This window comes from Triplophysa dalaica, chromosome 18, assembly GCF_015846415.1.
Source record: "Triplophysa dalaica isolate WHDGS20190420 chromosome 18, ASM1584641v1, whole genome shotgun sequence".
NCBI classification, from domain to species: Eukaryota; Metazoa; Chordata; class Actinopteri; order Cypriniformes; family Nemacheilidae; genus Triplophysa; species Triplophysa dalaica.
In genome coordinates, this window is record NC_079559.1 from 21,236,925 (window position 1) to 21,263,296 (window position 26,372).

Genomic DNA, 26,372 nt, shown 5'->3' on the forward strand with positions numbered 1-26,372 from the left:
CCCGGTTCGTGATATGACGGTGATTTGTGATTTCTGCTCTATGTGGTAACTCCGTGGTGTCATTGACGAGATGAGAACGCCGCCCATCGTACGCCACCACCACCTATCCACGACATCGGCGAGAGTGGCAAATGATGCTCTTCTTACCCGTCACTATGGCGTATTTACATTTGTTTTAATGGCTCCATTTCAGAAGGGTGTTAAGAAAATACCACAGAATGGAGAACATGCCGTCAACATGGAAAACCAAAGGTCCATTTAGATGGATTATTTACATTAGCTTCTCGTTTACAAACACACGCGGCCCCTAGTAATCTTCGAAACTACTGTCTAGTTATTCTTGGACTTATTTTTGTCTCAATACTCTGACAACTATGTTTCTCAAGCGAGAAAATAATTGCATAGAAGGTCTGAAAAATCGCTTCCAAGTGAATCTTTTTTTTCTGTGTCTGATTGTTGATCAGATTTCTTTGGAATGATTACAAATCTAAATGCATACGTACACACGCACATCCAAAATCATTCACACGTGTCATCACAACAGATACTGGAGCAATATCAATGTAGGGGTTTTCAGAACATGCACTCGCATTCCACTAAGCAGCTTTCTTCTTATTTCTCTCTCTAATGCCGTGTTCTTCATTTTAGTTGTTAAAAAATCCTTTAAAAACAAATCATGGCTTTGACACCTAATGGCAATACAAGAGAATGGGCATCACGTTTTTTTTAGTTCTCCTAAACCTTACAGAGATATTACAGATTTACAGACAGATACACTCTGCTGATCACTACTGTAAAAACATCCAACAATTGTGCTCTTAACTCTGACCACCAGCCACTATTGCTATTGATTTCAAAACCCAGAAAAATCATGTAAACCCAGAAAATAAAACTGTAAACACGCACCAGAGCAATGGCTTTGGACAAAAATAAAACTAAAGGTTTCGGCTAGTCTTTTCCCTATGTACAAACTGTGAAGAAAAAATAGAAAAATATGTAGAACCCTCTAAAAATGTAAGGCGACGATCGGACGTCAAAAGAAAAGAAAAGAATGCGCAGTAGAAACTACCAACAAGTAGCTCATCTCCAGCCTGAGGACGATCCTTTAATATTTTCTTTAAAAGAAATAAGTCAAACCTGACTTGTGTTTTTTTCTGTTTTATGTGATGATCTCACAATTTTTTAATTCCTTTTTCTTGATATTTTGCGTGTTTGGGTGTAAATCCTCTCCTCTCATCGATATATTAAACAGTGTAAGGTCTTGGATCACATGCATTCCGAGTCCACGTTACACGTTTATAGCACATAGCAAGAGGAAAAAAACAGAAAGACAAAACCAAATAGGACTTTTTTTCTATTCTGGAATGTTGAGTTAAAGGACTTCGCATAGAGACGTTTGTGTGTTCTTGTTTTTCTTTTTTCTTTTTGAAAACAAAAAAAGAGCTCTTTTGAAGAACTCCGGAGGAAAAACCTATGAAGTTTTGATAGTTTCTTTCATTCCTGAGAGAGGGGTGGAGCATGGAATCACAGTTCTCGGCATCACGCTGCACCTTTCTGATGGAGCACAGGTCAACGGACATTTACACCAATTGGACCTGTGCAGTTTGTTGACATTGGCCTTCATGTGTCATGTTCTGTAGACCAGCAGAAGACAGATGACGTGCTCGAGGCCATTCTGTTGACATTCAGTCTGAGAAAATCAAAACACAAGTCATTAGAATCCAATGACAGGCATGTGTGAGATATCCAGTAAATGAGCTTTGACACGTGGGATTCATTCTCCAGTTCTTCATGGCAAATAATGATGCCATGAATGGTGCGATTCAATGTACGTCATTTGAAACACTTTAAAATAATACTGAAATATGGAATCTTTTTAACAAAGGTGAAGCAATTGCAATTGAAATGTCGCGTTACAGGCTTGCCATATTTCCACAGCAAGAGCAGTTTACTCATTTGCTACTTCACTTTTTCTCACGTCACGTATGAAGCCTGACAAAACTTCCAATCGATGTTAGGAGTGAGATTATTAAACTGTGGTGTGTGTTTGTTTTGGGTACAACTGACTGTGTTTTATAGCAGCTATCCGGCAACTTCCACAAGATGAAACATGTTAGAAAAATGAATATCATGACACAGAAAGAGCCTTTTTCAAAAAGGGTGTCCTAAAGAACAGCCCTGAACAAGTTTAAGGCCTTAAAAGATGTCATCCATTCAGATAGAATACATGTGAGAGAAGGTTCATATGAGGTGGCACTAAAATGCTCTTTAATTGAACTTTGCGTGTATCTGTAGACGTCCTGTTAAAACTTTATGTAGATTTTAGGAACACATTAGTGATCATAAAACTTAAATACTGCTTGACAACCATGACCTTCTATGTTGACCTGTGAACTCTGTGTGTGTATTATAACATATATGACATGTTTTTTACAGGAATGTCATTAGGGTAGACTATGACCACAATACCTGTACAATAAGTTACTATAGTTACATTTAAAGCGAAATTGACAAAATATTACAAAATAAAAAATGGTCATGAAGCCTGATCACCACGAATGAACCTGAATTGAGGAGATGTGTCACATGTCTTAACTGGATATGGTGCTTTCACTAGCTGATTTCTCACCTGACTATAACCGAATATGCCGTCAGGCCGTAACTTGTAAGATTCAATTGCACTTGAAATTTGGCAGACTTTTGTGTACATTTGTGTAAACGGAAATGCAACTGGTTTGTATTTGCGTTTAATTGTGTCAATTGTTTACGATTTGCTAAATTGTCTTAGAAATCTCCCCATAGAAAACTCACCCTCTCGTCCTTCCAAACCTGTATGAATAGTTTCTTCTGCAGAAAAACAAGAATGGGTAAAAACAGCGAATGAAAAGAGTTGTTGTGTAAATGAGCTTGTGGTTATAATGTTGTCATAAAGCTTCTTACAGTCTGCTGTCCAGGAGGATCTGTGGAGTCTTGACATGATGCAGACCTGAGCTGCTGGAGTCCTGTGATTCTACTTCTGATCCACACACACACGTGCACGCACACACACACACACACGTACGCACACACACACACACACGTACGCACACATGCACGCACACATGCACGCACACATGCACACACACACGTGCACACACACATGCACGCACACACACACACACGCACACACACATGCACACACACGCACGCACACACCAAACACGCGCACGCACACACATACGCATACACACACATACACATGTGAGGACACTATTAGACATTGAAGACAAAAACATGTACACTTCTGAAGTTTTGGACGACTCATTTTTAGTAACTGTGATGTTAAACTGTTATTTTGAACTCATTGTTATTCAATACATTGTCATTCTTGAGTAAAACTACCCAAATGTGTGAAAATCTTTCTGCGTTTTGTTTTGTGAGTACCGTTGATGGTTAAAATGTGATTTTCGTCTTCAGCAAATTAATCTTCATAAAGCGAAACACACCTTACTTATTTTTTTAAATAACCCGACCCAAACAGACTCTTTGAATGATATGAGAATTTGAATTGATATTTGAATGCAAAAAACATGATTTGTTGAAAACATGTTGAGTTATCTGCTTTTGCAAAACAACTCTTCATATGAAATCAAATGTTCTCACCAGAAGAACCCGATTGCTTCCCTCCCTCTCTTTCGTGAAGTGTCGACTCTTGAAATTAAAACATGAAAGAGAAACTTCATAGGTTTTTCCGGTGCAAAGCCTTTCAATGTCTTCTGGTTTTTTTAGACATCCTGAAACAATGAAAGACAAACAGCACAGAGAGATTCAGAGTAAAAACACACTGCAGTGCACTCGAGCCGTGTGACGTGAGCAATGATCAGCCGAACACACCTCCAGCAAACGCTTCCTCACCACAGTGAGCTGAACTTCTTGCCAAACCCACTGATGGCTGTAATAATAAAAGAAAACTGTCAACAACACCACACCAAAACAGAGACATTTAATCACTAATTCATTTTGGTTCATTTTAAATATTCACAGATTGCAGATTGAATATCGTACACAGTTTTTGTCCTGCCGCCAATAGTTGTTTACATTGAATCTGTGACTAAATATGTTTGTCAATAAGGCAAGCGTCTGTTTACCATCTCCTAGTTTGCCAGCCTGCTCTGCAGCTCCTCCGGGCAGGATTTTGGACAGCACGCTCTCTCCGTCCACACCCGGCTGACCTGCAGCCGCACTGCCGATTCCTCCGGGCCGCGGGCCTGCTTTAGAGCCTAAACCATCATGAGAATCATGGGTTACAAACATACACATTCTAAGGAATCATCAGTCACTTGATATGGAGTTGTCATGAACTCTCTAAAGTTTGATATTAAGACTTGAGGCGCTCAGTACTGCAGTAGATGGTGGTGTTGGTGTGATGTTCTGAACACGGTTACCTATTCCCGTGAGAGGCGGCTGGGTTGTTTTGGGAGGCTGAATCGGAGATGCTTTTGCTCCAATAGCAGTGACAGGCTCTGGCTTCATCTGTGGCAACAACGACAAAAGAGAGACGGGTTGTCACTGGGTCTTATATTTTCAGTTTGGGTCAGTGATGTAGATGTCATGACCGGGGCTTGCAAAAACTGAAATCAAAAGAATAGCACTAAAGTTAGCTAAAAGAGAGAAAGAGTTCTGCGTGCGGCACATCAGCTGCTCCTCTGACGCCTCCGAGCACATGAAGAATAGACGTATTTGTTGAGAATAGTTCATATCAAGGAGTAGCAGCCAAAAGCAGGAGTTAGGGATCTGTGACCGGTTGCATGAAAGCCCTAAAGTGAGGGTTTTCCTGAGGGGACAAATATAACTAGGGTCAAAAATAAAAATTCCTAAAGAGCGTTGCAACAAAGGTCTGAACTGTCACCCTTACTTTAGTGTTTTTACTGAGCATCCCATGTGTTTCTGTCAAACACGGTAATAGAGAAGCGGTTGCCTTAGTTACGCTATAAAACATACATACCATTGGCTATAACAGACCACAACATTACAGACACTAAAACATTTAAGGTGTGGACAATATTAAAAGTACACGAAAAAAGACGACCCTAACAACACTACAGCTATTATTTTAGATAAATACAAAACACATTCAAAATTTACTCTGATTTTGCAGTTTACATTACATTATGTTTCATGAAGATATTTGTGTGTTTCAATTTAAAAGGAAATCTAGGAGAAAAGACTAGAAGGTGGGAATTGGGGCGAAAAGATTTACTCACTGCAGCGGGAGTTGCCTGTGCTGCTGAGGTGGGTTGCCGAGCCATTGGGCCAGCCTGGGCAGGTTTGGACTGCAGTTGCTGGGCTTGAACTAGCTGTGGTTGTGCTGAACCAATGACAGATGTCTGCAGCCCTGGCCTGGTGGCCGATGTCTGCCCTTGCTGTGGGAGCTGTGAGCGCTGACCCTGTTGTCCATCAATGGCTGACTGGGAGCTGCTTGGCTGCCTACTTGAAGGTCCACCTGAACCCTTCTGCGTAGGCCCAAGTGATCCTGGCTGCCTGGAAGATGAGAGGTGGTCCTGTTGCTTTCTACTGGAGGACCCCTGATATTGGGAGGACTGTTTACCAGAACGGGAGCTATGGTGTTGGCCTGAGGGATCACAGGAGTAATCTGTGGAGTGGTAGCCCTGAGAACGAGACTCTCCCCTCCTCCCCGAAGACGACAAGGAGCGGGAGTCATGCCGCATGGATGGGTCCTTTGAGGAGCGCGACGATCTAGAGGAACGAGGCTCATCTGAGTGGCGTGAGGGGTGCCTACCAGAACTTCCACTTCCATGTTGGCGGTGCTCTCGAGAAGAAACGTGGCGGCTTTGGCCATAATCAGTTTGGGGCCAAAGATCTTCCGGGGGCTCGTCGTAGTCGTGGTATGTGTGCTTAACATGGCCACGCCTCGAGGAATGACCATTGCTGCCATAATGACGGGAACCACGAACATCACGGGGCTTCTCAAACCAGTCCGTCTCTTCTTGACCAAGATGGTACGCTTTGGAAACCAAAAGCAGATCACAATCAATTTCCAAGTCCGATGGTACAGAAAGATTGCACACTGAGGCCATGCAAAAGAAAAAAAACAAAGATAGCGAAAACTTAAAGAAAAACATGCACAACCTGTACACAGAGAACACAAAGATTTAGCTAAAATAAGACATGCAGTTTATTAAAAGGTTTGGAAGTCAAAGCCATTAAATGAAGTGCTTTGGAAAGGGACAAGAATAGGGAAAAAATAAGGAGACCACACAACAACTCATGCAGTTTTTGCAACTGAGCAGAGCACTGACAGTCAGTTTGTCGAGAGCTGCAAGTTGCCTGTGGACAAAACATGAGCATGCACTTGGTTTTCACTTCTTTACTTCTGGTATTCACTCTCTTTTTCTGGGTGGGTGGGGGATGTATAAAGTGGGCACTGACACTGGAATTCAGCTCCCAATTACCTTCGCTGTCAGAAACAGCGCAATGAATATCGTCAATTATATACATATCATCTCGAGCGTAGACATAGGTCCGTGGCAAGTCTCGAAAATGGTCCTGCACATCAGGTAGAGAGTGACTTGAACCATATGAATTTGATGGATAGTTGAAAGCCTTCCCAGCACCCATGAGCTTCGTCATGAGGTGGGAGCCCTCCTTTTCTGAATACTGAGAGTGCAATGAGGGGTGTGCGCTGTGGCCGTAGTTGCTGTGATACGACTGGTCTCTACAGCCTCCCTCATATGATCTGCTGCTGTAGCCCCTCTCACAAGATGAGATTTTGTCCATGCCATAACCAGCTGAACGGGACCTGCCATAACCATAAAGTCGATCGTCGCTATAGTTGCCCCATGGTGGATCGAATGTACTGCGTAGCCCATAGATGTCATCCTCGAGCTTATGGTAATGGGAACCTGAGCCATAACCACTGGTTGCAGAGGTGCTCATGGTGTAGGAGGCCAGATCAGCCTCTACATCATGAGCCTCCTCAATTGGCGAAAACTTAGATATCTTCTGCTCAGTGCTTTGTTTACGATGTTTGCTCCTCCTGGAAGGCATGACAGCTGGAGGCCACAGACTCTTTTGCCTGTAGGCTGCCCGTGTAGGTGCTGAGTGTCTGTAGTCATCATAGTAATATGATGATCCCCCACCCATGCTACTGCTGCCCACTACCCGGCTAGGTGGATTTGTCCCTTGTGCTTGGTAGCTGCCGGTGCTCTTACCCCTGCCGTGGTGCTGGTCGTACGGATCTGCATCACGTTCGTCCTCTGGTCTGCTACATGAGCTCCCCCCTCGAGTGTGAAGTCCATCGGTCCCGTAGCGCCCATGACCCTCGCTGCGATGTGAGTCTGGAGCAGTGCCCATACCCTCTTTAGTCAGATCGCATATGTCGTCAATCATGACATAGTTCCTCGACACATTCTGCTCTAGGCTCGAGGATCCATACAATCCTTCACTGGAATACATAGAAGGGCTGTCCACTGAATGCATATAGTCCGACATTGGTGCCTGCCCATACGTGTTGGTAACAATGGTGTTGTACTGCCCGTAGGAACTGGCTGTGGTTACTGTGTATCCATATGTATTTGCAGTAGTTGTTGTGTACTGCCCATAACCACTCGAGGAAGTTGTTGTGTACGGTGCATAAACAGAGGATGTTGAGGTTGTTAATGACCCACCGTAAGTATTTGAAACAGATGACGAGTAGGGACCGTAAGTGCTTGCCACAGCTGGGCTGTATTGGCCATAGGGTGGACCCAAACCAGACTGGCTGTAACTTGTGTCCTGGGCAGTAATTGTTACTGTAGGGTTGCTCACAACCTCATAATTAGTGGGCATGTTGTGTTCAAGGTCAGCAAGTGATGTCTGACGTGGCTTTTGCTGAAAAGTGAGAGTGTCCGCCTGTGGCTGGTAAGTGCTTGTTTGACCGACAGGGTATGGAGGAGCTTGGCTCGGGTACGGTGCACTGTAGGTCGGATAAGTAGTTCCACCAGTAGGTGGCAGGGTATGCTGGAACCCTGGATGGCTAGGCTGTGTTGGAGGTGGGACTGAGGTGTCTGTCGGATATGGAGGTTGGCTCATTGGAAAGCCCTGGGAAGGAAAGGTCCCTGGGACCTGGTATGACAGGGTTGGATATGTCTGCAAGGGGGTGGGCTGTGGGAGAGCTTGGGCTTGAGTGACTGATGGATAGGGTGGTTGATTGAAACCTGTGCTCGGCAATGTAGAGGCCTGTGGGGTCGGTGCTGTTATCAGGCTTTGTGGATACTGGTACGGCATGAAGGACGATGTGGGGGGAAACTGGGCAGCAGTGTTTAGCTCACAAGTAAACTGGCTCAGTGGTGCTGTGCTGGGTCTGGTCAGTAGCCCATTGCCCTCGAATGACGTGGCTGCAGATGTCAGACGAAGGTTGTTGAGTTCAGAGTCTGACATGTAGTCTCGTGAGTCTCCCATGCAGCGGAGATATGTTACCTCCCTCCTTTCTCTCTCCTTCACCAACGTGTCTTTTCTCTGTGTAATGCCTAGCTCCAAGTATCTAAGCTTGGCGTCAATTTCTTTTTCCTCCTCCTCTAACTCGGCCTGTTGCTTGCGTAGTTTTGAGGATTCTTGCTCTACAGCCTTCAGCTCATGGGTTAGGTCCTTCAACAGACTGGTCTTTGCAGCTAAGCGGGAACCACCCTTGAAGGAAGACAAAGAGGGCACAAACATTTGGGACAGGTTAGGGGCAACCATAGTCAGTGTCTCCTCTGGTGGAGGGCTGGGCAAAGTCCTCTTCACTTTCCTTAGAAGGGAGCTCTGCTGCAGAGCTGCCAACTATATAGACACAGTATCCAAGAAGAGTAAAAGAGCCAGAAGCGTGAAACACAGAGAACAACACAATGTCACATATTAGCATAACAGACATAAATGTGTGATCATTTTTTGATAAAAATTGAGTCTTATCTAGGGCTGGGTGATACAGCTGAAAAATGAATCATTGATATAATGTTGGGTTAAATTTTACCACTGTATTCACATTCTCCCAATTTGAACTGTATTACTGTGAAGTGTTTTGGTAATAAACAGACTTACTATAAAAGAGACAGCATCAGGTTTAAAAGCTAATGCTAATGCTGAAACACATCCACTGTTAGCTTTAGTTACTTCATAACATTAGCCACTGTGTTTACATTAATCTTGTGTGTTTTTACATTTTGCAGCTAAATATCTTGTGAGACACGAAGGAAAACTTTGTTCTTTACCTGCGCTGTTCGTTGTGCTGTGTCTGTGTGCACGCATGTCAGATGTGCACGGTCTGCTCACATGTCAACGCAGATGGGTCAAATCTCTTGAGTGACAACTTTAAAATGCATGCAAATAATGAACTTTTGTGATGACGAATAACTGCAATGTTTGTGATAGTGATATAAAAAAATGTTAAATAGTGAATGTGTGAATGCGAGTCCGTGCAGTCATAAAATGAACACTGTAGCATGATTAATGATCTCAAAATGAAAGCAAAATCCAAACTTGCATGTTGTAAATGCAGAATGTAAAAAATGTTTGCACTCTCCAAGAAAATATAAGGCTGTTTGTGATCCAGTGACTGCGCATGGATTGCTATGCAACAAAACTTCATGTCTTTATACATGTTCATTTTGTAGCATTATATCGAAACATTTTTCTATTGTTATTCATAAACGTTTATTGTCAATACATATAGGTATCGTTTTATCGCCCAGCCCTAGTCTTACGTATATGCAATAAACAAAGCAGGACAATGTTATCATTGATGCAGTTACCATGTTATAATTAGGCCAAATGGGGTCCCAGACGTTTACCGTAATTCAACTGATAGCAAATATTTAACTCAATTAGGAATACATGAACCAGGTAAAGGTGAGTTTTGAAAACAGTCTACAACTAAATTACATTAGCAGAGTTCTGTAACATATAAGTCATTATATTATACCTTTATAAGCAAGGAAGACATTAGCCATACCTGACTCTGAAGAGCTTGCTGTTGATAAAAGGAAATCCTAGCCTTAGTGTTTTCATCTGTGGTAGGACTCAGGGGCTTGGGGTCTGACATGGACCTCTGGATATTCTTCATTGGCCTGGGAAGGGCCTGATGTCTCTGTAGCGGCTCACCGATACTCGACTTCTTCTGCGGGGTGACATGGGCTTTATTCAGCCTCTCACTAGAAGAGAATGATGTTTCTATTGTGTGTTGTGGAGAGGAAAGTGGAGAAACAGGGGAATACAGCACCTGTGGTGATTTGGGTTGTTGCCGGATCAAGCTGGACAAGGACTCATTATGCAGGTGCTGTTGGTAGCCAAACTCCAAAGGATCAGGTCTCCGTCTCGCTAACATCATAACACTCTGATGACTGGGGGAGAGTTGATCTGCAGAACCAACTAATTGGACACTGGTGGGGCAGACAGTGGTAGCCACGTTTATCTGTGGAGCAACAATGCTTTGGGGCTGGGTCTCAGGGTCAGTTTGACAAGCTAAGCTTTGACCCTTCTGTGTCCTCTCAGGACCAGAAACGTAGTGGACGATTTCAACCTTGTTGGGGTCTGGGACAGTGACATGTATGCTTGGGGATACTTGAGTAAGGTGATCTGTCTCTGTTTGGCAAGAGCAGTCTCGAATAGTCTGGACGGCAATGCTGGATGATGTAGCCCTAGCAGCTGGAGTAGAGAATGAAGGCATTTCAGATTTATGGTCTACACCAGATTCACTCACATGTCTAGAATAACGAGAGCGTCTGCGCCTAACTGGCTGCTCCCACTCTGCCCTGTCTTCGTCATCATCTGTCTGAACACTGCAGTCCACACTACGCCTATTTCGTCGCCTTCTTGACACCAGGTACCTCTCCTCTCCATCTTCATCATCTGTTTGCACGCTACTGTTCACAAGTCGTTGGGGCAAGGGAAACATTGTCACTTCTCCCTCATGTCCATCCTGTAGACGAGGCATGGATCTTTGTTTTCGCATAGACCGATTTCCTGTCTGCTCCTCACTATTCCTTAAGCACATTTCTGATGCAGATCTTAGGAAAACCTTAACGTCATTATAAAGCACATCCGGGACTAATTCCTGTGGCTGATTCATTTTGCCAGCTTTGCCACTGTGCGGGGTATTTGCTAAAGACTTCTGTCTCTTTTGTTCCTCGAGTTGCTGCTGTAGCTGTTGTTGCAAAGACTGTATTTGGTCAAGCTGCTTTTTTTGTTGAGCTAGCTGCTCTCTCTGCAAGATTAGCTGACCTTCCTTTTCAGCTTGCTGCTGATTCAAAACCTGTTGCTTTATAGTCTGTAATTCTTGGATTTCCCGTTGAACTAATACATGCTCTTTTTCTCTATCTCTCTGCAACTCGGCACGCTCCCAATCAAGCTCATCCTGAAGCCGTAGCTGCCGCATCTTTTCCATCTCTACCCTCTCTCTCTCTAGCTGCAAAAGCTGTTCCTGCTGTTGATGCAGTCTTTCCTCTGATTCCTTTTCTTGATGTGGGATAAAACTTCCAGGAACAGTGGTGTTGGATTGACCTCTTTGACTTGACAGGGATGGTTGGTCTGTTTTGGACTGACCGTGTACTGGGAGATAGGAATGAGCAGATGGTGTCCCTTGGGGTTGCTGGTATTGTATTTGAGACTTGGCAGTGGTCTTAGACAGAGATAGATTTATTGGGATGTCAGTTTGGCTCACTGGAACGACCATTTGCATCAAAATAGGTGCTGATGTGGTTGAATGAGCAGGCACAGAGTGGGGCTGTGTTGGCGTCGCTCTCTCAGCTACTGATAAGCTTACTGAAGACCTGCCAAGGAACAATGGTGTGTCTTGGGCTGTTGTTATAGCCATGGTCACTTTTGCAGTTGTCAGAGAAACTAGATTAGGTGTAGGGTAATGGAAAGGTTGTTGCCCTGTCCTTGGAGCTAATGACAATCTAGTTAGGCTCGCCAGAGGTACTGGGGTCATATTTGGTGCAGCGTAAGGTCTGTATACCCCTCTTATTAAAGGCTGTAGCACAGAACCGGGCTGTGTGGTAATTGGGACAGTGGATGCAATGGGTGTGTTTATAGTTGAATAGATCATACCATCAACGGATCTTATAGCCGATGGATACATAGCTCGAAGACTGGCTTGTCTTGCATTGATTAGGTCAGTTAGAGTTTGACTGTGGGAAAGTGGCTTTCCATCTGAACCGTACTTTAAGTTATGCCTGGGAGCTTGCAGCAAATTAACATTAAAAGGTGGACCACTGTATCTCCCAGTAGCCAGTTGTAGAATGTCTGGGTTGCTGCTATATCTATCCATAGAGTTAAGGGCGGCGCACATGCGACTTATCTCCCTGGCAGTTGTAGCACTGTACTGGGCAAGATTAGGCTCTCCCCAGTCCCCTGGGAAATATCCAGAATCTGAGCTGATGTTAGTCAGGGAGCTATACCTTCTAATTGGTAGAGCTGCAACATCGCCCTGACGAAGATCTGTGTAGGAGCCATACTGAAGCCCCATCCCACTGTATCCTACTTCATATCCATCCTTCGCTGTGTCTGTAAATAATTCTCCAGAGGACTGATAATGGGGATCAAGATTTGCTGAATATGATAACAAACCTGCCTCTGTGAGGTTTATTTCAGACATTGATGGCTGAAGGCGTCTGGGGAATGGCAGGGTATATGATTTGATCGCACAGTTTTGGTATGTTTGTCTATCTTGATACAAATCAGGTTGCTGATAGAGTTGTGGTTGTGTTGTTGAGGTTTGCTCAGTAGTCTCATCTAAGACTGTTTTTCGAGAGAATGGAACACCCACACAGCTGCCCCCAAAAGGCAGGTTATAAACCATGTCACAACAAGTGGCTTGATTTTCTGATTTTATCTGTCCAGACAGATCCATCACATCTTGGTTGTCCTCTGATTTGATGAGCTGTGTAACAGTAGATCCTTGTGCAGTACCACCCATCTGAACCATCATGGTGTGAGGCTTGACATTCGTTAAATTCATGCTACCTGTCTCTTGCTGAAAAACATGGCTATAAACATCAGAGGTGATAGCTGGAGAGATCACATTAACCTGTGTGGAAGTGCTTGTCTGAGTGACAACCATGTCCTTTTTGAGCACATGTTGTCGGCTGGATGAGTCCACCTTTGCAAAAGAGACAGCTTGTTGTTGTTGAAGAGAATGGTGCTGCTGAAGCTGCTCTTCAAGAATTTGTTGTTGCTGCTGAAGCTTCTGCTGTTGTTTGAGTAACTGCTCTTGCTGGACACTCAGCTCTTCCAGCCTTGCATCGATCTTTGGTATAGATGGATCAGTCGGGGGTGATTTATTTAGAGCAAGGCAAACTACGGGTTCCATACCTTTCCCCAGATCGACTCGGTTTTCGAGAGGATCACAGTACAGAACAGGCTGCTTAGGCTGGGACATGAACATAGAAGCAGCCACTGTGACACTAACGGTTGTTGCTGTTGAGGTCACAATATGCTGCTGCTCCTGTGTGTTTAGGTTCATTATTAAGGGTTGAATTGTTGTGGATTGACGGATTGGGCTTCCTTCAATAATGCCAGAATACTTTTGCGATTCTGTGGCCAATGAAGTCAAATCCATTCCATGGTCAGTCATGATGAATGGCGTCGGTTTCATTGCAGTTCTTAGATCTACAACACTCCCACTATGAAATCTCTGTCCGTGTTCGATTCTTGAGGTACCTGGAACTGTGGAAATGTGACAAAGCGATATGTTGTCCATGGAATGCGAACCATGTGTGTACATGCTAGCAGTGGTCACCATGCTTGTTCCAACATTAACTTTAGCAGGCTTATAGCTCCTATAGAAACTCTGATGAGGTGATTGTTGGTGTGGTGCAACATAAGGAGGGCTGTCAGGAGGTGAGTAGTCATCAAATGTTGATTGGCGGCTAAACCTGGTTGGTGAAGACAAAGGAGATGTAGCTGTGTTAACTCTAGAAGGCCTTTGTGAGCAAGTCGGCTCAAACTCTTCTGTTCTCATGACAAAAGTGCTATTTTGAGAGGAATTCTGAAAGAGGCACGGTAAGGCATTCCTTTGCGAAGTCTGAGTGCTTTGTGTCATAACTGGAGAGGTATGATAAGCATTTCCAGCGGAAGCTAACATTGAAGGACTAACAGTTTGAGTCGAAAACTCTGATGTTCTCCTAGAGGGGGATTGTGATGGACTTTGTGTAGGAGAGGAAGTGGGAGAAAGAGGCGGACTCCTTTCATGATACATATAACCTCTAATGGAGGCTGTGCCTGATTCTGAGGATGTTGAACTGTCCCTCATTTGTACTCCTTTGCTGATTGCAACTTTTCTTACAGCGTTTTGATTGTAAGCCTGAGTGATTGCAGCTATTTTGTGAGACACATTTGCAACGCTACTGGTTGTTATGGTAGTGTTTCCTGTTTGCCGACCGTATAAATTAGGTTGGGTTGTGGACACTGTTTGACTGGCACTAGTGTGAGAGACGGTGACTGCATCCCTGGCATACACTCCATAGGCAGCAATAGTGGTGGCAGCAACTCTTGGTGTAATGCCATTTTTACCGGCTTGATTTCGAAGCCTGTCTTTGGTCACATCTTTAGAGAAATGTTGAGTTACTCTGACATCAGGTATGCGACCGCCAGTCCCTGTTTCAGAAAACGACACTGGTGCTGAGAGCTGGGTGGGGCTTGTGCCAGGAGTCAATAAAGCATTGCTTTGTTCCAGCAACTTTGCAAAGGCTGAGCCTGTATCCAACAATTGCTTTTCTGAGTAGGAGTCATCCATTTCTTTTTGGTCATCAAGCTGCTTGGAAATGTTTTGTGAAGTTTGGCGTATCTCTTCATAGATGTCAACTGCATCCTCATTCTCATAAGCGATATCGTCATGATCAGCATAATCATATTCGTCCTCATATTCCTGTCGGTTTCTAATGTCAGACTCTTGATATGAGCTTGTGCTGTATTGCTGGCCTGAGCACGACTGCTGCTGCTGTTGTTGCTGCTTCTGCTGTTTCTGCAGCATCTCAGCTTTCCTCATCATTTCTTCGTATACTTCTTCTGCGCTTTTTAATTGTTTGCCACTAGAAGTAGTGGTTATAGTATCTGATGAAGAAGTGGTCTGTGGTTTTTCAGTAGGAGAGTAAAGTGACATAAATGTTGGAAGGTTGTACTCGCTGCCAGATTTATATAGCTTTGATGGCATTTCATAGCCTTCCCCATCTGAATCAGCTGAAGGAGAGTATTCTGAGCAGGATGACCGGTGAAGTTCCTCCATCTCAGCTGCCTGTCTCAGTTCCTCTGTGGGAGAAGCGTCCTCAATGGGGGAGAGATTGCTGGGCGGTGTTTTGGAACGCTCTCTGCGCCTTTGTGCTCTGAGCTCCTCTTTGTCACGCTTTGTTTTGCGTGCAGTGCTTCTTATTCTATGCTGCTCGACTTCTCTCATCTTTTCCTGCTCTCTCAGGAGTTCTTCTTCCTCCCTCAGTTCATCTTCTTCGGAAGAATCCTCAATGGTGGGCAGGAGTGGTCCATGGGATCGATGCCTGGCCTTCCTCTGCTGCTTTGCCTCCTCCAGCCGCTGTCTGCGACTTGGACTACTGTCGCTGTCATCTTCCATTGAGGATATTGAAGTAGGGGATATCCCTGAGCTGTAGCTAGAGGTGGTTGGTGGAAGGGTGGAGGAATATTCCCCTCTAGAACGTTCTTCTGGAGAGCCAGTGAGGCTTTCCATTTCTAGCTCAGGCTCTCTGTCCAGACTTAGGTCATTGTCATTGTTTAATTCAATGTCTCGACTATAGCTGTTGGAGTTGTTGAGTTCAATGGTTTTGAATCTGCGTAAGCCTCCTTGAGAGGCCATGTGGTCCTCTTCAGCAGATCCTTTGTATACATCACTTGTAGTTTTGCTGTCCTCTTCGAAGCTATTAGAGTGATACGTGAGACGGTGCTTCTCTTTTCCTGAGTCACTGATATGCTTTTGTGGCTTTTTTGGCTTTTTGTAGCTATAGCCTTCATCGTCGTTGTCTTCCTCTTCTTCAAGCTCATCCTCATTCTCTTCATCTGCACTCATCTCCATTATTTGCCTCCTCATGAACTCCTCATCAGTCATCTCTTCTGATTCTAAGCCTCTTTTCTTTTGGCCAATGTTACCCTCTAAAGCAGAAATGGATCTAAGTTCTTGCTTGGTTTCCCAGTCAGTTGGCTCTTCTTCCTCCTCCATAATGCCTTCAAGGTCCTCATCAGAGTCGTAATCCTCTGGACTAATTGATATTGAGCGAGAGCGATGCTTTCTGATATGATCCTTTTCTCGCTTGTTATCCTTTGTCCTTTCACCTTCAGATGACAATTTGGACTCTAGAAGGGGTCGCATGGAGCTCTCCAGTTTAAGGAACTCAGATGGGCTTGGTGGAGTATGGTGCCCAGTGACACCTCTCTCATTCAGCTTCAGCTCCTCCTCTTGGATAACACCAGTGATCTCACTTTGTGAACTGGAGATTCCATCAGAGGAATAACCCGTATCACTCAAACTCTGCGGGCTCCGTGACAGATCATTGGTGCTGTTTGTCTTGCTAGTTTCCTGGAAACAAAAAAGGATACATTAATGCAAAAGAAGCAAAAGAACATGACATCTTGAACTTGCTTAATTTTTGTCTTAAATTTGTAGTTGTCTGTTCCTTCCTTAAACAAATACAATGAGCCACCAAAGGAAGCGCAAGTGGCTAAATTATGTACTGTATGCTCTCCTTTCAAATATTACTATGCAAGGAGCAAGAAATATACAAACTGTGTTGTGGAAAGCTGTTTTTGTACTTTTATGTCTTACAATCGTTAGGGTGAACATTTAAAGCATTTTCTAAAATTATAATTTGCCAAATGCTTGGTAATAGTCTATGACCAGTGGCTTACCTCATAGTATTTGGATCTCTGTAACTCTTTTTTGTCATCTTTGACAAGAGTCTGAATTGGCTCTGTCATTTTTTTCCTCTCACTTGGTTTAGTGTGAAAGTCAGACTCTTTTTCCAGTTTGGGTGCAGTTTCATTCCTATGATCTTCACCAATAAATGTAGTTGTGATGGAAGTATGAGTTGCTGTAGCTGGAGTAAGCTGTGGAGTTTTTATATCAGTTCCTGGTTTAGCCATGGGGGCTGTTGGACCACTCTGTTGAGAAACTGGAGGCTTCTGCTGTGGCGTCATTGCTTTAGGCCCTTGCTGTTGCTGACGGGAGAGTTGCTGGTGTTTGGGTGAGCCCACTGGTTGGCGGTTGGGAGATGAATGTGGAATGGGAAGAGGGTCAAGCCCACCAGACATCAGTCGCTGAGTCTGACAGTTAAGGCAGAGCCATTCTTTCTTCTGCAAAACAGGGAACAGGGACGATTAGCAGAAGCCTTTATTCAAATGTTTAACATTATTAAATATTATTTATACATTTATTAAACAAAGAGAAAGCACAAACTCATGTAAACTGGGAGCTCATTTTATATCAAAGTGTTCTCGATCTAGTGACACATAATAGCTCATTCTACAATTAAAACATCCACAGAACCAAAACTGCCTTATTAGTCCAAAATACGCATGTAGAGGGTGCAAACACAGGATTACAAGACTGTGAAGTCTATAAAGAAAAGTGGTAAACTAGGATGAAAAAAGCACATTACTGCTAAATAATGCTTTCTTATAAAGCATTAAGCCATGTGAAGCAGTGGGTTACAGTGGATTTTATCTGTTATAAAATCCACTGTAACCCACTGCTTCGTGGGGCTTATTGCTTTTATAAAATGGCTTTTTCCAAATACGTAGCAAGGTTTCATATATTTAGTTTATGTAATGCGGGCAGCCGTTATAAATGGGGGTATTTTATAACGGCTTATAACTCAGCTCAGCCAATAACAATCAAGGACCAGAACTGACCATTTTATAAGCTAATATTTATTTGTTTTTAAAATCTGAAGTTTATTCTGCTGTTAGTTTAGTTTTGATCTTCGTGGTCATCGTATATCATCAGTTAAAGAGAATACCACCCATAGCAGTGGATCGTTGTAACTTTGCAGATCTTTTTTAAACAACAACATTACACATCAACTAGAGGATAAAAAGAGATGATAGTACCCCTTTAAAGCCAACAAGTAAAGCCTACATCAAAATTGTCTGGTTATAATCACTACATTCGATGATTCAATGCATATATAGTTGTTCTGTTGTCTATGGGATGTCGTACATTTACAAATAAGCAATAAATGTCAAATGCATAGATAGATAAAAAACAATAACTGGTTTAATAGAATGTCTTACCTCCAGCAGATGAGGCGTGGGGTTAAAACCACAAAGATTACACACCTGTGTATGACACTGGGTGCAAGCCCTGTAGTTGGGCGGTTCTGTTGTCCCGACATTAAATGGAGTTTTGCACAGTGGACAGGTGATGTCTGGCTTCCGTCTATCTGGCTGGGGCTGCTTCATTGGTGACGGGTGCTGTTGTAATGCTGCCGTTCCAGGGTGTGTTTGTGACTGCTGTTGTTTTGGCACTTTTTGATGGTGAACTGGTGAATGTTGCTGTAGAACGGCCTCAGAACCTTTAGGTAGCACGACACCTCCTGGGCCTGTTTTGGTAGTGCCAGGAGCCCCCGCTCTGGCTCCAGTATTAGCGTCGCTAAATATCACCCTGGAGCCCTGAGCACTCTGGTTGCGGACAGGTGAGGGCTGTTGCGAGGGTCCAGAGAGAGGATCAACAGAAATCAGCGTGCTTGCCTGGTTTAGGAGAGATGCCCCAAAACCAAAGAGCTTAGTTAGGCCATCCTGAGGAGGAGCTTCTTGGGACGGTGGCTGGCGGGCCGGAGAGCTTCCGGCACTTCGGGTCCTTTCAGGTTGACCTCCGTAGCGCACAGGAGATCCCCACCCCAGGTCCGACTGTGACTGAGCCTTAACTAATCCAGGTAAAGGCACTGCTCCTGGATGAGGAGGTTTTCCCAATTGGACCCCAGTTTCTGGATTTTTTGGTCCAAATGCCACCCCGCGCTGCCTCTGGAGATCCTTGGGCCCTGACTGAAGACCTGCTTGTACCGCTTCTTTCTGTGCCTGTTGACCATGAAGTCCAGTCTGGTGTGGTCCAGTGGGAACAATCTGTCTCTGGATCCCAGAGGAGGCCTGAGTCTGAGCCTGGGGCTGAATTTTCGGCTGTGTCTGCGTTTGGGATTGTAGCTGTGGTGCAGGTTGAGCTGACAGATGGGTCTTGGGTATGGGATCAGTCTTCGGTTGATGAGAGGGGGAATGTATCTGTTGTTGACTTTTGGATCGTGGTGTAGTCATGTCAATTCCTAAAGCTCTCTGCATCTGGCAGTTTAGACAGAGCCACTCCTTGACCTGATGGAGAACACACACATTAGTGCATCACTCTGAAACATTCTAAATAACAATTACAATAATTTAAGGTGGATGCATACAGACTGACTGGTGAGCATTTGAGTTCAGTACGTCTTGTGTTTGCAACTAAAACATCAACTGTGATGAATCACAGTTCTACTACATCTAAATGATTACACATGTCCTACAGGATAGTAACATGTGTCGGATTCCTCTTCCAAAGTATGTGCCATACACAGTTATTAGAATAAGGCTCTATATAGAAGGTTGGAGGGGTGTGCGGATGAGACGATGATTATCGTACATCTCTTATAAGAATAAAGAAGAATAAAGAGAAGAACTTCTCCTATCTGAAGGTGTTATGATGGATACTGTTGAGTGACAGTGGGGGCAATCTGAGTCAATTAGATCTCAGGTCAGATTGCAGATAATGATGGCCTTTAAGATTAACAGACTTTCTATCATTGCTCTGTACAACTTGAAGCTTTGCCCTTTTCTTCCCTTTTTATTCTGTCAATGGTCAGAGTCAGAAGGACCTTATGTCACCACAGAAAGAAAACTCTTAAGTGTTTTAAATACTGACGTGGATGGTCAGACGTATAATCAAACAGATATAATAATTAATCTAGTAGCAAAATAATATATAAATGGCTCTTAACATGTTTCTGGCCTACGAATAAATTAATTTACAGTATTTACTAAACTGCATTTTACATATATGATGTAACTGTAACCAGAAAAATGACCTTACACTAATCCACAAGGCCACAAGGCCAAGACACGAGTTTACGCGCCAACACCTTTCAAGAAATGCTGAGAGATTTTTCTTGAGCACTTTAAAGCCAAAGACCTCAATTTGATGTGCCTATGTAGTATTCAAGCACCAAATCCAATACGAGTGGCAAGAAAGCTTATATTTCCAAAAACCTGGAGCCCTAGCAGAAGCCAACATGCATGCGTCTGCTCCAACCCTGATGTGGCGCTGAGCACTTTTCCACACCACAGACCGTTTTAATAAATATGAATGTTGCGTGTGTGTATTTTTGCACGTTTTACAATCAAATTTGTGTGTACAGACTTTTTTCAATGAGGCCCCAGAAAACGAGTACATTAACCCAAAGGAAATGAGGACATCAAAGCCAACATGCACACTGCTATAAATGCAAAACAGAACAAAGCTATGAGTATGACACAGATTACATAAACATATCAATAAAAGATGATTATTATATTTTACACAGACGTGTAAGAGGGTGATAGGGTTCTTACTCCAGTGAGGTGTGGGTTGGGGTTGAAGCCGCACTGATTGCACACAGTCATTTGACACTGAGTACACTTGTTGAAGTTTGGAGAGCCGTGGACACTCGCAAGCTCGGCGGTGTTGCAGACTGGACACAGTTTACTGCTGGGCATAGGTGCTATCTGAGGTACTGAGTAGGGTGAGGTTGGCGCACTAGCTCGGTCAGGGGACACAGTTGGCGAGCGGCCCGTTCGTCCGGCACAACTGCTGAAGTCCACCTGAAGGTTGCGTCTGGAGGCATGTTGTCCGGGGCTTTGATTGCCTACCACACCCCCTGATGAAGCTTGAATTTGAGGCTGATGTATCGAAGAAGTCTGGAACTGTCTGGGACCGTCATGGACGACCTTCGTGTACGGGTTTCCGCTTCCTTGCATAGGGCTTGATGGAGGCCCTCCCCCTCCAGCCAACCTGAAGAAAAGGAGAGAATAAAGACGATTCTGTTGCACAACGCATACGGAATCCCTTAGAAGGTCTAATTTATGTCAGCAGTTTTTTGGTGGATTGAATTATGGATCATGCCATTGCACGCAAAATAAAACATACTTTGGTGGTATTAACACACATAATCATAAGTCCTCATTGCAATTTGTTATCTTATAAATGAGCAGATTACAACGTTAATTGGTTGGCAGATGTTAGCGCATGTAAAGCTTTGATTTATGTATTGGATTTTCAGATTACATTGGTTGTGCAGAGCCAATTAAATCTGGTCTGGCTTTTTCTTTTCGTTCTGATTGGTGATCGCAAAAAATGTTCAAATAGATCATGTGATAATAAATGAAAGTCTTAGCCAGGGCTTCACCACAGCTGGGAAGATGTAACATTTGCTACCTTGGTCAATACAGAATGTTTATGAGAGAAAACCTGAAAATCCAGGACATGTTTTAAGTCTTATTGTTAGTCAAGTGATGAGTTTTGACTTGTGACCCTTCAGTAAATCCTCAAGGCTGCCAGATCTCAGCTGGAGCAAATCCTTTCAACACTCCAGGGGCCTCATTTATAAAATGTTGAGTAGAAACCGTCCTAAAAGAGATTTTACCATCATTTCTCAAAGTGCATTCATGTGATTCATAGTAAGAACATACGCACAGAAAACACGTGTACGCCTCTCTATCAGATGTGAAATCTATAAATTGCAAATGATGATGAAATTGCGCACAGCTAACAGTTTCAGATCTCCACCTTTGAATGATGTCTAAGTTATATCACTGATGTATTTAAGTCCCCTTGTCAATGTCCAAATCCAATACGAGTGGCAGGAATGGCTTATATTTCCAAAAAACCTGCAGCACTCACAGAAGCAAAAGTGCGTAAGTCTCCTCAGACCCTGATGTGGCCCTAAACACACTATAGCGCAGGCATTATAAATAAAGCCTCAGGATGAGGAGAGGCTGCCAGATCTCACCTAGAGCAAATCCCTTCAACACTCCTGGACACCACGAGAGCACCAGGCCTTCTTTAAGACTCTGTGTCATTTACAATAAAGATTTGATGTTTATAATAAACACCTGTCAGAGGCGTGATGCCACGTTGGTGTGGTGATATGCGGTCCCATAGGTTGTTATGTAGGTAGCAGGGTAATATGATTGTAAAGCTAGCTGAGCGTGGCATGTGTTTTTTGGAGTGAGGGAGAATAAACAGCGCAGGTGATAGTCTTGATGGGGTGCGGGGTTGAGGCTTTAGTGCTAAATATACCTGCGCAGCACTGGACGTGTTTGACATAATTCCTTCACATTAACACACAGTCTCTTTCCAGATGATGAATTTCTCTCAGTGCAGAAAGAGACTAACAGCTGAAGTGCTGAGCGGGGTGAAACGCTCTTGGCGAGGATTCTGTCTTCAGTAGCAACTCATTGTGCTGCTGCTTCTCAACAATGTGACTCATACACGGCAAACTTCAGTGAATAAGCAACAGATCAACAATGAAATCAACCCAATCGCGCTAACACACACATTGTAATAAGTTGCTTACTAAACGTACAGTAACACTTCTTGATATAGGCAAGGCAAGGTGTGTTCAGTGTGCGCGATTCCAAGCAAACTTCCGTACAGCGTTTCTAAACATATGCTAAGTACATGTTGGTAATAAATATGACTTCATACTCATTTGTGTCATTTCACTGAAACACGGTCACCTTAGAATAAAGTGTCACCAAACATATTTTTAACAAGATGCATTGACTATAAAATGATTGTTCCAGTGAGCCAGTACAGTATTCTGTATATTTAAACCCAGATGACAGGTTTAGCAAGGCTGCGTTCTGTGTACGCTCTCATTTCACTTTGACTTCTGTCTATGGTGACACTAATAGTTTGAAAAGAGAAGAACAACACACACATAAACGCTCAAAAGGACCCCGTCTTTGGCTGTTTTAGAGGCTTTGATAATGTAATTTGGTGAGTACCATTGAATGTTTATTGCTGTGCCTCTTCTCACAAAACGACTGGATTTCTTCCGGTCTATATAAAGTCCCTCCTTCAGAAACGCTCTGATTGGTAAAGCTGACCCGGTCTGTCATGATTGGTTCCTCGCTTAGAGTGTGTGTGTGAAGATGTCCCACCCATACCATATCAGCTAGCTTCTGCTTCTCAGGCTGTTGTGATTGGTAATAATTTGTTATTTTTTCCTACACAGCGGATGTTAAAGTCATGAAGCTGTTATTTGAGCGTTGGTTTTCTTAGAATGTGTGTCACTGAACTCTTATGACCAGCTGTAGGACTGTGATGAAAGTGAAAGTAGTTTAGCGTTTAGTAGTTTAGCGTCAAATCTCTGATAGCCGAATACTACACCTCTAAAGAGGACCTCGCCCATTTTTTTATGTATTCCTGTGGGCAGAGATTGTTAAAAGCACTGGGAATAGTGACATCATGTACCCGGGAAGTAGAGGGCTGTAGTCCAATCCAGCCGTTCTCTGTAGTCCTTGAAAAGTGAATTCTGTTAAAGACAATATCTCGCTTGGCACTGAACTTTGAGCTTTATCATTTTACATGTATTGTTTATGGTCTAACAGCAACATTACACACTAACTAAAGGTTGAAAAATGTGTTTGTGGGGAATGTGGCCTTTAAATACCTATCAATGACATCATCTTCAGATTTTTGCTCGAAATAGGATTAAGTTTTTATAGAAAGACTAGATATAATCTCAGTAAACTATTTAATGAAAGAGAACATGGTACACCCTGTAAATCCTGATATTTAGTCCTCATTTCTTATTTTCCTGCTTCAGTCCTCCTTGAAGAAGATCATTTATTCTCACAGACACCATATAAAGCTCTCAGTATTAGTCCACACCATCCAACTCTTACACCGAAGCAAATAGATAGTTGACAAATAAGCCGCACATGTGTCCTATGATGTGACATAGCAAACATTAAGAAAAAACTAACAATGAAGTTACATCTCTCAAATGCAATTTTATATTATAAATATAAATTATTTAAAATAATGTTTTAATAACAGTTTTTTTCTAAATGTTTGCTGTCACAGCATAGGACACAGGACATGTGCGGTTCATTTGTCAACCAACAAAATATCTGAATAAATGACAATAACTCGATTTTATAATAACTGCAGCAGATTTGTGAACGTAGCGCGTTTTAGCAGCACAGAAGCCATTGAGCTCCCGTAAAGAAGATCGTGAATGAACGGAACGGACTCGGTGTCACTCAAACGCAGTCAAATGCAAATAAACGAACGTTTTCACTTCGACAGAAACACAAACACGAGCGCGTCGTGTAAGTGTTGAATCCCTATAAACTCATTTTACGCCACACATCAGCTCGGGGTTGAGATGTAAACACGAGCTGCTGTGCGTGTAATGCAGTGCTATCAATTCTCCACGCAAAAGCTCCATCACATCACATGCAGACAGCCATTTGCTGAAGGAAGCAGTTCGTGTGTGTGTGTGTGTGTGTGTGAGTGTGCGTGCGTGTGCGTGCGTGCGTGCGTGTGCGTGTGAATGCGCATCCTCAGAGAGCTCATGACTCACGGACACATACACACACAGAATCCTTCATCTTTACAATTCTTCCTTTAGAAACAAGTAAACATGTGTGTGAAACTGCGCGCGTCTTAAGAAGAATACACGACGAATGTTGTCAAATATTGCAGCTGTGCTCATTCAGACACAGCACTGAACTCATTACACATTCACACACAATCCTCAGCCTCTCTCGCGCGCGCACAGCATCCCCAACACTCTTCAGTGTATCGTCATGTATGTCAGGTGTGTCCATCTCTCCGATCTTCACATCAATCTCAAGTCGTGTCTTTATTTCGCAGCGCAGTGAGCAGAGACGCGCGTCGCACGCGGATGCTGAGCAGAGAGACGCCGAGCATCCTCCGTCAAACGCAACCGCGCGAGCGCTTGTTGTGAATCCTAAATGTCACTCACATAGCCGCAAAACGAAGCAAAGCAAACGCGTGCGTGCAGAAAAACAGCACAAGTGCGCGTAACAGAGAGATGTGTATGTGCTCGTACCTGTTCATGGCTGCGGTGGGCTCGAGGGCTTTTCCCGCCCCGGCCGCTGCGCCATTGACGGGCTTCAGGAGCTGTCCAGAGTCCGGCGGTCCTGGAACCATACGCCCTCCTTCACCGCTCTCCACACTCCCCTCGTTACCCATGTCTGGATCAATGGACTATATCTGTGTATAGATTAATATTTGTAATCTAGCGTGTGAACGCAACGACATAAAGCCGCGTTCAGCGTCGGTCTTCCTCCGCCATCATCTCTCTCTCTCTCTCTCTCTCTCTCTCATGCGGATTCAGTGGGAGGGGACAGAGGTTCATACAGTACACACGCCTCACGTGTACACTATTTCCTCATTTATTTATGAACAACATTTGCATCCATTCTACATTCAAACGTGCGCTCGTGCTCAAAGTGGGTTTGATCCATACAGTGGATTGTGTTGTACAGACACATTGATGATGTTCTGCTTATAAAGCAGGTCAGACGATCTTCACAGCTCTACTACAAGACTGTGGGGTGTGCCGTTGGCAGTCAATCAGAAAAGCTTTTAGTCTTGATCTGTTACAGCACTTTCACAGTGCTTTATGCTGCTCTCATGAACCTCATAGCCCTTTGAGCTTTACTACTACAGTGCACGTGCAGAAGATACAGCAAACATCTCTACTCTGACATGCGAGCACACTATTTTATTCAGAAGTAATTCATTCATTCAAAAAAATGCATGCAACCTTACCAAAATTCTGAATCAACTGAACTGCACAGTCACTCTGCTGCTGGCTCAATGCATTAACAAGTTCGCAAGCCCAGTTTGAGGTGCCAATGCAGCACATATTTAAAAGATTACATTCTGCCATTTACTGCACGAGTAAAGCTACGCTGGCTGTGGCACAACCATGAGCCGACAGTCCTGAACACAACTTCAGCACAGTTGAAAGGAAGCAGATGGAAACAGGGTCCAATGAATCAAGTCAAATCAATTGTTTTTAATTCTACGAATAAATGACGAAAGATTTATATCATTCAGCTTGTGAATAAGATCAGTACCACAGAGTTGGTCTGGCTTTCAATACATTAGAGAGACTCAGAGGGCTCCAGGTGTCAAAAATGATTTATTGCTTTTTCACAAAACAGTCTAACTACTAGAAATATCCTTGAACTGAATGTAGCGATGCCCTTAAAATAGAAACATGTCTGTGTGGGTTGAGATATTGTGGAGAATACATTGGGTCGATTAGCCTAGAAAACAATAACAATGATTAGGTTGGATATCATTTGATTTTGAT

The 26,372-nt window shown here is 43.5% G+C and overlaps 1 protein-coding gene across 6 annotated transcripts; it reads right to left on the bottom strand.

The window, feature by feature from the left end:
• Nucleotides 1-1,085: 1,085 nt before the first annotated feature.
• On the bottom strand, nt 1,086-25,331 carry bsna (bassoon presynaptic cytomatrix protein a). Of its 6 annotated transcripts, XM_056772497.1 has the most exons (15): nt 25,098-25,331; nt 20,584-21,022; nt 18,247-19,314; nt 16,864-17,307; nt 10,235-16,534; nt 9,968-10,132; nt 6,453-8,799; nt 5,244-6,004; nt 4,425-4,512; nt 4,128-4,259; nt 3,874-3,931; nt 3,643-3,773; nt 2,941-3,016; nt 2,812-2,847; nt 1,086-1,690 (listed from the first exon to the last, which is right to left on the bottom strand). In XM_056772497.1, exons 1-11 carry the CDS (start codon nt 25,238-25,240, stop codon nt 3,891-3,893), a joined length of 11,928 nt encoding a protein of 3,975 aa, XP_056628475.1. In that variant the 5' UTR covers nt 25,241-25,331; the 3' UTR covers nt 1,086-1,690; nt 2,812-2,847; nt 2,941-3,016; nt 3,643-3,773; nt 3,874-3,890. The 6 variants fall into 6 exon arrangements, with proteins under 6 accessions (XP_056628475.1, XP_056628476.1, XP_056628477.1 ...); XM_056772498.1 differs by having other exon boundaries at nt 6,453-8,664; nt 9,968-16,534; XM_056772499.1 differs by having other exon boundaries at nt 7,212-8,799; nt 9,968-16,534.
• Nucleotides 25,332-26,372: the final 1,041 nt, after the last annotated feature.

Coding starts and splice junctions, on each gene's coding strand:
- bsna (XM_056772495.1), bottom strand. CDS start 25,240: ATGGGTAACGAGGGGAGTGTGGAGAGCGGTGAAGGAGGGCGTATGGTT. Junction 4,513..5,243: donor CACAGGCAACTCCCGCTGCA/GTGAGTAAATCT, acceptor TTGTTGCCACAG/ATGAAGCCAGAGCCTGTCAC. Junction 3,932..4,127: donor GGCTGGCAAACTAGGAGATG/GTAAACAGACGC, acceptor TTATTATTACAG/CCATCAGTGGGTTTGGCAAG.